This window comes from Biomphalaria glabrata, chromosome 12, assembly GCF_947242115.1.
Source record: "Biomphalaria glabrata chromosome 12, xgBioGlab47.1, whole genome shotgun sequence".
Classification (NCBI taxonomy): Eukaryota; Metazoa; Mollusca; class Gastropoda; family Planorbidae; genus Biomphalaria; species Biomphalaria glabrata.
This window is the reverse complement of record NC_074722.1, coordinates 28,824,290-28,840,002: the sequence shown is the minus strand read 5'-3', so window position 1 is coordinate 28,840,002 and position 15,713 is coordinate 28,824,290. Positions and strand designations below refer to the sequence as shown.

At 35.4% G+C, this 15,713-nt stretch overlaps 1 protein-coding gene across 3 annotated transcripts in view; it reads left to right on the top strand.

Annotated features, from left to right (window-relative positions):
• LOC106065585 (BCAS3 microtubule associated cell migration factor-like) overlaps positions 1–15,713 on the top strand; it is a 54,703-nt gene continuing 38,990 nt past the window's right edge. For all 3 annotated transcript variants that reach the window (XM_056005851.1, XM_056005850.1, XM_056005849.1), the window contains exons 1-8: positions 1–198; positions 3,042–3,184; positions 6,672–6,772; positions 7,441–7,577; positions 8,725–8,835; positions 9,514–9,590; positions 10,322–10,398; positions 10,549–10,632. In XM_056005851.1, coding sequence (XP_055861826.1) covers positions 131–198; positions 3,042–3,184; positions 6,672–6,772; positions 7,441–7,577; positions 8,725–8,835; positions 9,514–9,590; positions 10,322–10,398; positions 10,549–10,632 — 798 coding nt within the window. In that variant the 5' untranslated portion in view covers positions 1–130. The remainder of the gene's footprint in view (positions 199–3,041; positions 3,185–6,671; positions 6,773–7,440; positions 7,578–8,724; positions 8,836–9,513; positions 9,591–10,321; positions 10,399–10,548; positions 10,633–15,713) is intronic.

The window sequence follows — 15,713 nt, the reverse complement described above, 5'->3', positions numbered from 1 at the left end:
ATATCTTACTGACGTCAGCTTCCTCTGACCAAACATTTTGTAAACAAACACAAACTTCATTCACTCAAATGTAAAAAGACAAAGCAACTGTAGTGTAGATCTAGTCTAGATCTAACTCACAGTTAATTAAATGGCTGCCGAATCACCTAGAAAAGGAACAAAATTTGTCTGCAATATTGTTCGTCCGCATTCTTACAGGTTAGTCAATAGGAGTGATGTAGATCTGTGAGTAGTGTGACTGTCACTGTGAGTGTGATGATCTAGAGTAATCTAGACTGAGACTTTAGTGCTAGTCGGGGGCTAGACGTCCTCTCCTAGGTCTACTCTACTCTCAGTAGATCTATATAGTCTTATATATAATTATTATATAGTAGATTGTACTTGTGATTTTGTAGTAGAAGTAGATCAATACTAAGAATAACTAGTCTATCTAAATTCTAAATCTAGATCTAGATCTAGATTCTATATCTGGGTAATTTAGAACTGTACCTGTACTGTAGTCGTAGTAGTTGTCTAATTCTAATGTCTGTAGATCTATCATTTTCTATACTTCTATAGACTATAGATAGACTATGAGACTATACTAATAAAGTAATATAGTATTACTATATAGCATGGGCGTAGCCAGGATTTTTTATCGGGGGAGGTTTTGGGGAATTTGTCTCTTCTCCCTGACCCCCCCCCCCCCCCCGCGAATTTTAAAAATATTTATGTGTGTGTGTGTACATCATCTTTATTACATTCTGGGGTAGCGCTAGGAGCTCCCCCATTGCGCCAAGCACTATTTCTGGTATTGAAAGTCAACAAAATGCATATTCTGAGGTATCTACAGTGCATTTTCCTGCTATTAAAAAAGTTTTATTTCAAAAACCTAATGTGCTATTCTTACTGACTTAGACCCTCCCGCGCTGTTCAGTGCATTTGCGTCAAGCTGTTTCCATAAAAATCTGTCACTGGTAATGTCTGAAGCCTCTTTCCACCTGCTCAGAGGACCTCCATGAATGTGTGGTGCCAAGTTGTACAAGGATGTCATCGCAACTCTTCTTATGCGTAGTTCATTTTGTCAGAAAACATGCCCCGCAAATTTCATGCGACGCTCTATCACAATCTTACTAGGGGGTCGACTCCCACTTCGGCATAGGATTTCCTTGATTTAGACACGATCTCTATAACTGACTCCTAAAATATGTCTTAGCCATCTTTGTTGAGCCACATTTAGTGTTTTTCAATTTCGGCAGATGACTATTCATTGCACTTTATTAATGGAGCCCCGCCACTGGTAGAAATGTGTAACCTATCTTGAATACGCTCTTGGAATTAAGTGACTGTAGTTTGCTTTAGATTTTATATCGAAAAGGGAAGTTTTATCGTCAAAATCATCTGTTGGTAGTTTTAAACTAAAAAATCTCTGGAGTTGTTTTTTTTTTTTAAATTCAAAACCCCATTTAGCTACGGTAATAGAATTTAGAAACTGTAGTTTGAATTAGAATAATATTGAAGATAGATGTTTTCCACCTCAAAACACTCTGTAGGGGAATGTTAAACTCAATACCATCTGGAGGGGGTTTTAAACTTTTAAAAAAAGCCATCTGGAGGAAAGGGGTTTAAACCTAAAAACCCCAATAGGATTGGCTATGCTCAAATAATTTTAGTGTGTAATTTGCTTTTTTATATTGAAGAGGTATTTTTTAGCATCAAACCCCTCTGAAGGGGGGTTTAAACTCAAAACCCCTTTTGGCAACTCTCATAGAATTTTGAGTGTGTAATTTGCTTTTTTTCTTACACTGAAGATGTGTTTTTTAGCTTCAAACCCCGCTGGCGGGGGGTTTAAACTCAAAACCCCTTTGGCTACGCTCATAGAATTTTGTGTGTGTAATTTGCTTTTTTTTTTATTGAAGAGGGGGTTTATCGTAAATTTTGGAGGGGGAGTTTAAAATCAAAATCTTCCTTAACTGTTCTCTTGGAATTTGGGGATTTTCGTATGCATTTTTAAAATTTGTTTTATAGAAGAGGGGGATTTAACTGCAAAAACCCCTGGTAGTGCTGGGGCAAGTGATGGTTTAGTATTAAAATCTCACCTAAAATAAACAAAATCAAAGAAAAAATCAGTTACTAAATTCTGATCCCATCCCCCCCCCCCCCCGGCTACGCCCATGCTATACAGTACACTATAACTAGTAGAACTTATAAGTTTAGAGTTAGGGTATAGATGACTTAGACTTAGTCAGTCTTAGACTGACATATTTATTAGACTCGAATCTAGAATACTTAGATGAGATCTAACTACTAAACTAGATGTAGTAAGCATCTGACTGGGGGATATTGTTAGCCTTGGCCTGGCTGGCTACCCAGCAAACCTTAGTTGATTTGCAGCTATAACTGTTAACTAAACATTGGGGCGGTGTCAGGAGTCAACCCTGAGGAAAAATCCAGAGCTGGTGACTCTTAAACATTTGTAGCATAAAGAAGAAATTATAGACAGGCTGAGACTTGGTACAGAAATTGGACCCCACGATGACCTGATAAAAAAAATGCAAACTTAAGCTCTAAGGTCTTCAAGGCTCACAAAGACCTCCCTTTAGGGAACTGTACCAGGAAAAAGAAGAAGAGGCAGATAGAGATAGTAATGGGAAACAACATAAATGAATGGACAGGCCTACCAAGAAATTCTGTCAAAAAAACAGAGAGGAATGGAGAAAGACGGTTAACAGATCTTGTGTGGTACCCCAACAATTCAACAGACCAAGGGATAGGTGAAAGTGGTGACGCATAGTGCTATACAGGGCAGAACATTTGACATCATTTATCCTTAACTGTATTGACACTCGCTGTTCCTTTGGAGACATCAGCTGCATGAAAAGGGGGGCGGACTGCTGTGGGGGCCACATTGTTTGGACCAAAGCTAACGCCCCTGGCCAGACTTTCAGGTTTCTATCTATGAGATGATCCATATTCACTTCACCACTGAAGAAGGCCATACAGTATACATATATTTATTTAATATGTAGAATCATGTGGAATTTCCTTTTGTTTTTCCCCAGTGACAAGACAGTTGCAGAAAGTGTTTTTGATTTCATTACCGATGTTGTGCCTCAGGTGGGACAGGCTTACTGCAGTACGTCTCCTAAAACAGATGACAAAGAGAAAGTTTCTTGGATACGCTTTGAACAGTGTGATGTTAATGGTAGGTTGCCTCATAATTTAAGATATTCTCAACTTTAAATTCTATATATGAAATAAAATAGAAAATTCTACGACATGAAAAAAAAAAAGGATTTTTGGTAATGCACAAAAAGGTGACATACTAAATAAGTTTCTTTTAAATGAAAGTTTTCTTACTTAGTATGACTAAAAGTCTTTATTTCAGAGATTCAGTTTGTTTAACGTCCCTAAGCATGACAAAAAAAAATGGACATTTGGTGGGGTAAAAATTAGAGAAAGTTAATACTCAATAAAATGGAGTATAATTAATGATTAGTGTGTCTGAAGCAACTTGATCTTTATATGAATATATTTGCTCTCTCTGCTGGACACTGCACCAGTCACTGAAATGGCTTTAAAATGCCTTTAATTAGAGTTAAGATGTTAAACTCCGAGAGAAGGAATGTCATATGGTATAATGCCTTGTAGCCCCCATACAAGTTGAGTTACTGTCCATCTTAACTGCCAGAGCTGGGGGACACTCGTACAAGATCTGCAACACTTTTGACGCTCTCTCCACAGTGACAGTATCAGAAGTCATGGTTCTGATGAGGATGGGCAAAGTATGCCCCAACAGGTTAAGTATGATAAGTTTATGCTGGCATTACTTGACCAGGCTGTTAGTTTGCTTCCTTGACAATACAGTATATTGACTGCACTAATTGGGGCTTTTTCCCCTAAAAATCTGTATTCGGTAATATCCTAAATAACTTAACCACTTCGTTAAAAAAGCCAAGTGGTCTGACATATATATTCACCACATCGTTATCTTATGTGCTTGCAAGTAATTTTTAAACTATCAAACAAAACATAATAATAATGCAGAAATAGTAGTGCAGTGGTTAATATTTACCTTTCATTATTGGATTTGACAAATGATGATCATTATCAATCCTTTCTAAAAAATAGTTTAACATTCTTTATGTCAGAAATGTATTTTTATAAGTAAATATTTTGTAAACAATTTTTTTTTGTTAAAAACATTTATTGTTGTTGATTTCCCATTAATATATTCTTACTCTTCTTCACCATTTCTATTACACAAATATTGCTATCATCCTAAAGTGAATTGGAATTGTTACCTAGTCTCAATGGCGTAGCTAGCAGTGTGCGGGTGGTGCGGGCCGCACAGGGCATCAAGGGATGGGGGGCATCAAGCCGAGGATAAACTTTGTCAGTAAAAACTACAAATTTGTATAACAAAGAGGAAACACTAACAAATGTATTTATTTCGCTGATTGGTTTTTCTCCTATATGCTTCCTTACAATACATTTAAGCTGCAGATTATCTTGAATCAATTTAATTTACATTTGTTTAAAGCTCTGAAGCGAACGCACTTTTACACTTTCTTCAGAGTCACATGGTACATTCATTGTTCAAAGCTCTGTATTATAATGAGGGACAAAGTTGTGTTGTTACATTTTCTTTAAATTAAATTGTTTAGTACATGGGTTTCCTCTAAATCTAGATTATATTAATATGCCTCTTGACTCTAGTTAACTTTTGTAGCTTATTTTCGTTTCATTGTGATTCTTTTTAGTTTTAGTCATTCCGGAAAGAATTCACTACTTCTTATCAATTTTAATGCCTATATTTTTACATTTTGACTTTTATTTTCGGCGCATTTTTTGTTTCATCTGATCATCATTATAATGTTGAAATGTAAACACAAACTCAGCAATAGGACAGGCCAGAAAGCTTTGGAAAGTCTCCTTCTTCCAGCTAATGCCACAGTTTTGAGAAAGTGGATGTATTACTAAACAAAATTTATTTTTGATACCCCTGCTTACTCTTCTCAACAAGGTAAAGTACTACATCTACATTTAAATTCAACGACAGATTTAATGAGTAATGGAAGTTATCTATGAAAATGGAAAACTATAAATGTGACCAATAGAGCTCACATTCAGCAACCGCTTGGAGGGAACTTTTAGTTGTCTGCGAGTAGGGAACTGTATTGACAGCAAGGCGCCTAGGCGCAAGATTTAATTAAAGAATTGGGAATCAGTACAAAGCCAAATCTGGCACACCGTGGACATCGCAAACAAGTTAAAGAAGTAGTGGAGGGTCAAAAATGAAAGCAATTTCTTGGATTTGGTGAAACCATTATCCAAGAACAAACCACTCCTGACATAACATGTGCTTCGAACCAAGCTTAGTTCCACACAAATACAAAACGAGTTTATTGTAATTTTGGACGATTACGAAATCAAATCCTACAGCAAGTGAACAATTTTCAAAAATTTCATTTTTATTGGACAGTAGCCCCTACACCTGACATGTCAAGGCTGGATTAAACTTCCAAAACTAGTGCAATATTGGCTGAATGAAAATAAAAATACCAAGCAAAAGCACGAAGATTCTGTAGAAACACACATATAAGAAGTTATCATCCAATTTGAGCAATATCATGATGCGGTGTGTCGCTTTCCCTACTATTGAATCCTCAGATGAAAAAATTCTTGATGGTATTCATAGAAATATTGGCAAAAACAAATTTCCTATGAATAGAAAGAGTCTTATAATTAATATCTAATTAATCTAATTGTTTTGTAAAGTGCCAATCTCTTATTCAAATCCTCAAGAAAAAAACATTTCCGTAATTTTTTTCCCCTTTAGTTCGGTGTTTTACAGCAGTGAGACAGTGCTGCAGTTCACACGATAATATGAAAAACTACATATTAATTGTTGTTTTAAATTATGTCCAACTTATATGCACACTAAATAGATTTTTTCTCTTTAAAAAAGGTAAACTTTTTGTGTATTAATGTAGTAGTTAGTATGACAGAACTTACATAACATAGCAATACAAATGTAAAAAAAAAATTGACAAAAAATCGAAAACTATTTGCATAAATGAGTTAAAAATATGGTAGATAGCAACCTTCCCCACTAGAGCCTCCCATGTTCGTTATTATAAATAGTGAATAGTTGTAAAAGTGGTGTATTTTTATACCAAAAAAAAACTGCTTGCATAAGTGATTTGAAAAATTAATTTTTTCGCTTTCAAAAAAGAAAAAAGTAGCTGTTGCATCAGAACTTTGAATGGTCTAAAATATTATGATGTCGGATTTTCACTATCTTTTCTAGTTTATGAGATCTAAACGGGACGGACGGACGGGTGTAAAGACTTTCAACACAAATTAATAGCGACTTTTCCCTTTTCGGGGGCCGCTAAAAAAAGATGTTGATAAAATTATTGATAAATTGCTAAAAAGAAAGCATAAGATTTATTTGTAGTATCTTTTTTGTAAAATAGATTTTTTTCCAAATTAGCAATACTTTAACATTAAATACACATTTCTTTTGGAGAAAAAAAAGGACTTTTTGTTGGGGGGGGGCATCATGAGGACCTGCCGCACCAGGCATCAAATACCCTAGCTACGCCACTGCCTAGTCTGACATAAATCATCATTGTTTACAACAGCTTTTTTATTTGTATCTCATTGATGGTAACACTTTATTGCAGATCTAAACTCGAACCCAAACCTTAGAGGACTGGAGCAGAAAGCTGTTCCCCTCGTTGCCATCCTAGGATACCCAGATGGAGTACAAGTATGGCTCATCATGGTAGGTGGCAATTACTCCGAATAGTCAAATTCTGAAGGTCTGAGGTTTAATTCCATTCAGTAATTCCCACCACTGACCATCATGACTTGACCATTGCTAGAATCATTAATTCCCACCACTGACCATCATGACTTGACCATTGCTAGAATCATTAATTCCCACCAGTGACCATCATGACTTGACCATTGCTAGAATCATTAATATATTCCCACCACTGACCATCATGACTTGACCATTGCTAGAATCATTAATTCCCACCAGTGACCATCATGACTTGACCATTGCTAGAATCATTAATATATTCCCACCACTGACCATCATGACTTGACCATTGCTAGATCATTAATTCCCACCACTGACCATCATGACTTGACCATTGCTAGAATCATTAATCCCCACCAGTGACCATCATGACTTGACCATTGCTAGAATCATTAATATATTCCCACCACTGACCATCATGACTTGACCATTGCTAGAATCATTAATTCCCACCACTGACCATCATGACTTGACCATTGTTAGAATCATTAATTCCCACCACTGACCATCATAACTTTACCATTGCTAGAATCATTAACGGATGTCTCCAAATCTTATTTTTTGGCTAAATTCATTGATAAAAAAAAGTCTCATATTTTTTAATGAGACTTTGACTTTTTTTCCAGCACAGTGGTGAAGCTGTGGAGGTCTTCTCTCTCCGACAAGGTCCAGTCTCCTGTTTCCGTATCCTGCCCACTCCTAGCCCAGAGATGGACACATACAAAAATAAGAGACCAATAGCTGCTATCTGTGACTCATCAAGGTACTCAGAGTTTTCAGAGAGTAAAATTATTTTTTTTTAAAACATTAGAAAATACATGTGGAGAATGCTAGAATACATTTTTAAAAAAGACATTACCTCCTTTATGTAACTTATTGAGTGATTGTTTTTCTCTTTAAAATTAATGAATGGTAGATTTTTTTTTTTAATTTACCCTTCCCCTTACCCCTTCTCCCAGAGAAAGACTCCTGGTTAAGTGAATTTATAGATCTAGTACACTTTTTAATATTCCAATGATAAGCATTTAGAAGACAATGTAAAAAAATTTTCCTAAACAATAATTTATACAACTCTTGAATCAATAAAGCCTTACATTCAGAAATAGTCTTTTCAAAATGCGGTAGTCCTTTCAAAATTAATGTACGATTTAGATCTAGACTTAGTCTCTCGCCAAATTTAGATTTAAATTTTTTTTTGTAGTTTGAAAAAATTGTAAAAGTAAACTAGAATATTTCCCATAGGGCCAACGAGCTAGTAATTCTTTTCTAAGTGATATACAGCAACTGTTAAATTCATAGGAAAATTATTAGAGCTGATTTTGAGATCAGCATCCACCTTCCATGAAGGACTGACTTGAATCTAATAGAGCTATGTAAACAAAAAGAGTATAGTTTTCCCTATGCATTTAAATTTTTATTTTTTTTTTAAATTTATACCTACAATGGCAGTTGTTTGGAAAAAAAGTTGTTTTTTTATTGTTATTAAGAAAAAAAAATTCTTTTGTATTTTCATCTTTCATGTTATGACATGCTCAGTAGGCTCTGGGGTAATCTCCTTTGTGGAAGTGTAGATTCTTTTGTATTTTCATCTTTCATGCTATGACATGCTCAGTAGGCTCTGGGGTAATCTCCTTTGTGGAAGTGTAGATGGAAGGGGTACATTTGGGTGCTCGGCAAACGCAACTCAGCTTGAGTCAAATCTCAATAAAAAATTCCTGGTCTACATCTGGAGTCGAACACGAACTTCAGACTCCATTCGTTAGGTAGCTAAGTGAAATAGCCTCTCACCATCACAGTTTATTTAATTTTTTCAGAATTTTTTTTTTATCATGAGCAACTTCATTTGGACAAATTTTCTGGTATTTTGCTATTAGATACAGAATTATGAATTTTTCGTTTGGTTGTTTCAGCGCTGGTAACCCATTCTGTGGTGTGAAGTTTATTTCTTTGAAGACAGGCGATGAAGTCAGCAGTGCATCATGGAAGACGCAGCTGGTTCACAATATAGAGAGCAATAAGAGGTTGGTGCTATGTCTTTTAATAATAAATAATTTTATAGTTACTGCAAGAAGCAGGACAGGTATGGTAGTTAAAAAGTGTCTTGGCAATCATAAATGACAGTTGCAGGTACCCATGACACAAAATCTCTAGTGCTCAATATTACTGGTAAAGTAGTCAATAGATGCTGCTTTTTAGAAGCAAAAATTTAAAGATAAATGACTAGATTATTGGTAAAAAAAAATGATTTAGAGAGATGAACATGCTCTGAACTGCCTCTGCCAGACACTGTGAAAAATTCAACCACAAAAGAAATAAACATATAGAAATACAACCATTTAGATATTAAAGATAATAATAGTCTTAAAAATATTAGTCCTAAAAAATATTAAAAACTTGAGACATCCTTAATCAAAAATTAAATCGCATTTCTAAGCTCTTTATGCTTGTTAACTCTTTCTCTCCTAACTGACGATACCAACGTTGATTCCACCAGAATGTGGTAAATAATTATGGAGAGAAAGAGTTAATCCTAGAAATGTATATTTCCATGTTACTATAAATATAGATCTCATAGATTTTATAGGAAATTATTGCTTTCAAAATAAATTCAAAATGTACTCACTCGGAATTGTCATTGTGAATGATAGCTTAATATTTTTTTTATTTATTCGAGTTTAACCTTGGTTTATTCTTTGCAGGTTTGTGGTTATCGTCTTACAGGAGAAACTTGTTGTGTTTGATGCCTGCAGACTAAGACAGATTCTACTGATCACAGGTTGGAATGGCTAAGAAAATATAAATTATAAAAATATAAATTTTTTTTTTTTAATTACATTTAAGACCTTTTTCACATGATAGTAAAACAAGTCAGTAGTGGTTATCAATTGCACATTCCCACTGCTTCTGCTGCTCTTGCCCATCAGGTTAATATTAAAATGTTTTTTTTTGAGCTTTTACTTTCCCCAACTAATGTTAGGTAACAATTAGAAATCCCGAAATTCGAAATCCCAATGTTTGCTGAGATTTGAACCTAGGGCCCCTCGGTTCGAAAGGCAAGTACTTCACCATTCAGCCACTACATTCCTAGTTGTTACTGTGGCCAGCTGTTAACTAGATTGTCATACAGCCATCACCCTCTGTTCCTTCCCCTGGCAAATGACTTGTTTATGTTTTTGACTGCCAGCCTTCACAGGATTCACCTCATTTCTGAAGCCATGTGAATTGCTTTAGCCCATGACCACCCCTCCTCCTCTGATTTCAGTCTCTTTATATGAGTTAAAAAATGAGCTTAAATATTTGTTGAGGAGTAAAATAATGCTAAAAGAGGATTAGAACCCTGATCATCCATAGATATCTGCTACCATCATCATTTGTTTCTAATTTATTATCTTTTATTGTAAATGAAGTATGATTTTGTATGCTTTCTGTGTATGTTTATTAGTTTATATTAGTATAAGAGTAATACTTACATCTTGACCCCTCAAATGTTTTGTTCTACTCCATTAGGCTGCTATCCATGTCCTGGACCAAAAATAAACCCAATAGCACTGGGAGACAGGTGGCTGGCGTATGCAGATAAAAGGGTGAGTGATAATATTTTCTGCCCATTCAGTTTCACTGTGTTTTAGATAGTAATATATAGCGGAACAAAAAAAACCACACACATAAATAATTATGAACAATTATTTTACTGTAACTTGAGGTTAATATTTTTTTTCCTTGTACTTTTGAAGCTGTTACCAGTTCACCAATCCTGTGGGGGGATGTCAGGTGATGGAGCCCAGTCCTATGCCGCTACAGTCATTAGTGCTGCCAAGGTGGGTCATAAGTAACATGAACTGTTAGGGTATCTTTAAAGTATTCATACAAAAATGTTTTTAAAAAAAAGCACCTGGAAGTTTACTGAGTGAGTTTATGTTATTTACTTGTAAATGCTAACAGACGGGTTAATATCAATGCTACAGAGTGCACACTCCAGGAATTTTTAAAAATGTATTTAAATTATAGTTTACATGTGTGTGCATAATTTTGGATACAACATTATAAAATAGATAGACTTAAAGGAGATCTTAAGTAACCCTTGCACCTTTTTTGAGATTTTCAAAAAGTACTTTTTATTTTACCAATACACAGACAGAAAAAAAAACAACAATAGCTGCTCTTCTTGTGAAGAGATAAGGAAAGTAACATACTGATTCACTTGCTTACTAACAATTATTTTCAGACCAGCCTTCCATAACACAAAAATCTCACGAAAATTACCACCATTAGGCAAATATGAATTTAACCCATCATGTTAAACTTTTCCTATCATTCTTTCCCCTCTCTAAACTAGCTTAGGAGCGGGTCACAGAGGCTGTCCTATGGGAGAAAAAAAACAACAGAAAAGATGGGGTGAACACGTTGCGCCCAGATCTATACATCTGCGTTAATTATTTCTTGATAGCAATGAAGAACGCAAGAGTGGTGGGAGTAGCGGTTTGATACCATTCAGTTAGCTACTAGAGCTACATAGTGACTTTTTTTTTTTGAAGTTCTTTAGAAATTAATTACCAGTATTTTTTAACTTAACAAAAAATGGAATGTAAAAAGAATCCCTGATTTTCATTTTAATAAAAGAAATATCGAAGTGATATCGATTTATATAATAAAAAAAAAAGTGGTTTGTAAGTATCAACGATTAGCATTAAAGGAAAAATAAGAAGGAAATAATATGAATACTGTTAATCTAGAAACGCTACACTTAATAACTATAAACGACCACAACACTATAACGCCATATTCAACAGTCCATTTATTTACACACCCTCATAGTACAAGGTAACACACAACACTATGCTATGAACTTTCTTACCAAGGGGAATAACTCTACATACTAATAACAAACACATACACATAAACACAATGTTAACATTAATTACAATTTCTTTTTTTTTTCTTTCTTTCATTCTTTCTTTCATTCCTTTCTTCATTCATTCAAGTCTTCCTCTCTTTCTCTTTTTTATTGCATTTCGAAGGCTAAGTAAAACTGAGCATATAGGCTACATAACGAAACAAAAATAGATGATAGTACCTCTGACTACCTCAAATTATAAAAGAATACATTACAAGTGTCCTTGTCTACTATATACAATTCAATCTTCTCAAACATCAAGGAGAATGTGTAGAGTGAGAATAGAGAAAAACAAAAAAAAATGGCAACTTTAAAAAAAGAAATGTAGCTCTGTCTAGTATGTTCAGAGTTGCCTTAGCATTAGGCCTACATTCAATAAAACTTGTACAGCAAAATTTTAACTAATCAAAATAATAAATTTTATGTATGCATAATGTAATAGTGTAGGCTACGAACATCAATGACATACAATAAAATGACATGATATTAGACCTGCACATGTAAATGGATAGATTTGAGTAGTATATGTCAAATGGTAAGAGGAGTATTCTGGAGAGCAATAATTAAATTGTATTACGTCTTCTGACATTGTGTGTTCATTAAAGAAATATAATCAAAATTTGAACAAAATGAAAACAAAAGAACAGGTATCAGAGAAACGTAAGCAAAGTACTAGTGTGAAGCGAAAATAAAACTAAAAACAAGTATCATAACAATGAGAGGAAAATAATACGGTGCATCATGTTGCACAATATACAAATACATGTAAATTAGAAACAGCCAGATTTCAGCCAGTCTTCTTTATGTGTCCGTCTCAACTGATCAGCATTCTTATTTGGTGTTTGGTAATGCAGGGCCTTGGTCACTCATCACGGCGATTCGTGTACCTTCGTATTTGGTCAAACATTGGCTGTAAGTTGAAGACTATCTAAATGTCAAACTGTGCACATAGAATGGAATCAATGGGTTGTCGACATAGAGTTGATAAGACTAGGAATACAATAAAATGTCCTGAAGATTGGGGGGGGGGGGGTACAACACTATATATGGAGCCATACAGCCTAAGAATGTAGGGCTCAAAAGACATCATGAATGGAGTATATTGTTCTGAGGATGTTATGGTGGTAAGTTGCCCCACCAAAAGACTTGTACTGTCAGACGTCACCTTGTTTCTTCACTAGTTCTGTATTCTCTGATGGTAACGTTGATGTTAACAGTGACAAGTGTAGATAGCATCTTTCTGTTGGTGGTGTAGGCATTCACCATAAATACATTGTCTCATTCGCCCAGGTTTCAAAAAACGTTCTTCCCACACAAAGAAGATTAAATGTAGTGGGGTAAAGAAATGTTGACAATGCTCTGCAGTCTGATCAATATAGTGGGGTCACAAGACTTGGGGGGGGGGGGGGGGGGAGAGGAACTGTTAACAATCTGCTCTGTTGCAGTGCTGTTTTCAAACTTGACACACATCGTATGAATCAAGAGTGACTCAATGGCGATACGAGAAAGTAATGCCAGTTGTTAAGGAAAACAAAAACAATGTCTCTATACTCAGCAAACTTGTGGGTAGAGCAGATAGATTCACATTGTCTCAGACTAACACACAGATGTTTCCTTCTGGTCGCTAGAACAAAAGGTCACCAAGTCAAAATATTCTGCCTAATATTTCGACACAGGTGTGTTCACTTTGTTTTTGTTTTTTCAGTCACAGGAACTGAAAGTAGTCTCCACACACACAGTCAGCTACAGTAGGATTATAATTCTCTCTGACCGTGACCTTGAAGAAGTATTGTCCAAACTATACTATCAGCTCTACTACACATGTGTAGCTTCAAAATTCGTGCACATTCTAGAAGCAGGTCAGCCTTGAATTTCTCCACCACTGTCAATCATTAAAAAAATTCATCGCTCTACTGGAGCGTGCACTGCCCTCATAACCTCGCTGTGAAATCTTTCTCTCTGTGGTCTCCAGTAAACGGACAAGTTCCCTTTTCATCCTCTACAACTTTGAACGTCTCTGTCAGATTCTCCCAGCTGTCTGGACATTTAGACAAAAGATGTCTATATGACCCACAAGATAAGCATCTCAAAACATTTCCATCACGACCTAATGGGTTTAAACCTTTCTTTCTTGGTTGAGAGAACTGATCTCGAGCAATGTTTCTGACTTGACCTTCACCTCTAAAGTGACTTCCACCTTTATATAATCTACTTCCATGATGTTCCACTTTCAGCTTGCTGGTAGATTTCAACTGCTCTTTATCTCGTCTTTCAAAGCTCTTGAAGTTTTCACGTCTGCTGTGGTTCAACTGTTGTTCACCTCGTCTTCCCAAACTGCTAAACGGTTCATGTTTCTTGTAGCCAGCCGCCCATAAAGCCTCCTCATTCTCAGACAAACACCTTGGCTCAAGTTTGATACAGGCATCCAACTCTTTCCCTTTATTAACTTCTCCTTTGAACTTTCTAAGAGATGCCTTTGCTTCTTCATACAGCGTCTCCCGACTAGCAAAGTTCATACCTGTCAGAACTAGCATCTTCTCAGTTTGCGTAATTCTTGCCTTTCTGAGCAGTTTGAAGGCCAGAATCTCAGGTAACATTTTCATTCGTTTCTGTTCTAATCTCTTATACTTTGTGTCAAACTCTGAGATAAAATCATGTATGGATTGATTTTCCCTTTGCCTGAAGTTTTCAAAATCATCAAATTTATCAATACTGTCTGCCAGGTCGTCTTTAGCCAAGTTCGTATCTAGAAACTTCAATAGATTCTCGAAACCTTCCTGACACTTGAGCTCCGACAGCTCTAATTGCTCAAATACCTTCTCTCTAATCCTTGACTCACTGCCTTGTGGTAATGAAAGGGCTACGACTTTCGCTTTCTTCTCTTTCTTTAGCTCCGTGATTTCATTCCACGCTAGCAGTTCTTTCTTATATAATTCATAAGGCATATCTTTCAAAAAGGATGGAAACTCAATTCTTGTGGCCATTATCGCTTTAAATAGGATCAACTAAGTAAATACGTTTACTTACACGCTCTGCTACCACTTGTTAATCTAGAAACGCTACACTTAATAACTATAAACGACCACAACACTATAACGCCATATTCAACAGTCCATTTATTTACACACCCTCATAGTACGAGGTTACACACAACACTGTGCTATGAACTTTCTTACCAAGGGGAATAACTCTACATACTAATAACAAACACATACACATAAACACAATGTTAACAAATACAAAAATAAAGAACAAGAAAAATACTTTTTCAAAAAGGCAATACCTCCTTTAAAAAGGAATGTTTTTTTACTTACTAACTAACGAATGTAAGATTAAACAAACATTTTTACTCCTCCCCCCCATCCCCCTGAGAAAGAATCCTGGAGAAGCAAGTGAATAGATCTAAACTTTATAATATGCAAATGATAGGCCTTTAGAGCTAGACTAAGAAGTCGATGCAAAAAATTTTCCTGAACATTAATTTATATTTATTAAACTCTTGACTTCATAATGCCTTACATTTGGAAATTCATGAATGCAATATAGTCCTTTCAAAACCAATGTTGGATCTAGACCTAGGGCTAGTTCTCAAGCCAAATTTTAATTAATTTTTTTTTTACTTTGAAAAAGTTAACAATCAAACTAGAGTTTTCCCTGTGTAGCCAACAAGTTAGTAATTCTTTCCCCAACGATATACATCACTTCTTAAATTTGTAGGAAAATATTTAGAGCCGTGTTTGAGATTAGCTTTTAGGTTCCACCACCCCACCCTCCATGAAGTTCTGATGGAAAAGAAGAAAAGAATAAAAACAATTTGAGAAAGAAAATAAAAAAAGAATTCACTTGGACTTGAATGTATTAACTTAAGACTGTGTTTTATGTACACATGACATTAATAAACAGAAACTTCAGAATAGTTGTCCATTCAATGTATTATCTTCTTGATTCTACCATTTGTCCCCCACTGGGTGAAGGGGATTTACTCCTAATGGTCTACTAATCTGG